This window comes from Pyrgilauda ruficollis, unplaced genomic scaffold (assembly GCF_017590135.1).
Source record: "Pyrgilauda ruficollis isolate IOZ18807 unplaced genomic scaffold, ASM1759013v1 scaffold2600, whole genome shotgun sequence".
In the NCBI taxonomy this organism is placed as follows: domain Eukaryota; kingdom Metazoa; phylum Chordata; class Aves; order Passeriformes; family Passeridae; genus Pyrgilauda; species Pyrgilauda ruficollis.
In genome coordinates, this window is record NW_024523935.1 from 1778 (window position 1) to 2513 (window position 736).

The 736-nt window shown below is 66.6% G+C and overlaps 1 protein-coding gene across 1 annotated transcript in view; it reads left to right on the plus strand.

Moving 5' to 3' along the window:
* LOC121355684 (actin-like protein 6B) overlaps nt 1–392 on the plus strand; it is a gene marked incomplete at its 3' end in the record, with an annotated part of 1744 nt that extends 1352 nt beyond the window's left edge. Inside the window, exons 2-3 of the mRNA XM_041471325.1 lie at nt 48–148; nt 227–392. Coding sequence (XP_041327259.1) covers nt 48–148; nt 227–392 — 267 coding nt within the window. The remainder of the gene's footprint in view (nt 1–47; nt 149–226) is intronic.
* Nucleotides 393–736: the final 344 nt, after the last annotated feature.

Genomic DNA, 736 nt, shown 5'->3' on the forward strand with positions numbered 1-736 from the left:
GTCCCCGATGCCCCCGATGTCCCCATGTCCCCTGTCCCCCGTCCCAGTCGAGGACTGGGAGTGCTTCCAGGCCATCCTGGACCACACCTACGGCAAGCACGTCAAGTCGGAGCCGGGGCTGCACCCGGTGCTCATGTCCGAGGCGCCGGTAGGTGCCAGCCGCGGGTGTCCCCGGTGTCCCCTGGCGTGCCCGGGTGTCCCCAGGGTCCCCAATGTCCCCCGGCAGTGGAACACGCGGGCCAAGCGGGAGAAGCTGACGGAGCTGATGTTCGAGCACTACAACATCCCGGCCTTCTTCCTCTGCAAGACGGCCGTGCTCACCGCGTATCCTGGCACGGGCGCCGGGGCACCGGGGCACCGGGGGGGCACCGGGGAGTCACCTCTGGGTCACCGTGGGGGCACCTCCATGTCACCTCTGGGTCACCTCCATGTCATCTCTGCGTCACCGCGGGATCACCTCAGTGTCACCTCTGGGTCACCTCCATGTCACCTCTGGGTCATCTCCATGTCATCTCTGGGTCACCGCGGGGGCACCTCCGTGTCACCTCTGTGTCACCTCTGGGTCATCTCCATGTCACCTCTGGGTCACCAGGGGGTCACCTCCATGTCATCTCCGTGTCACCTCTGGGTCACCTCCATGTCACCTCTGGGTCACCGCGGGGTCACCTCCGTGTCACCTCTGGGTCACCTCCATGTCACCTCCATGTCCCCTCTGGGTCACCGCGGGGTCACCTCC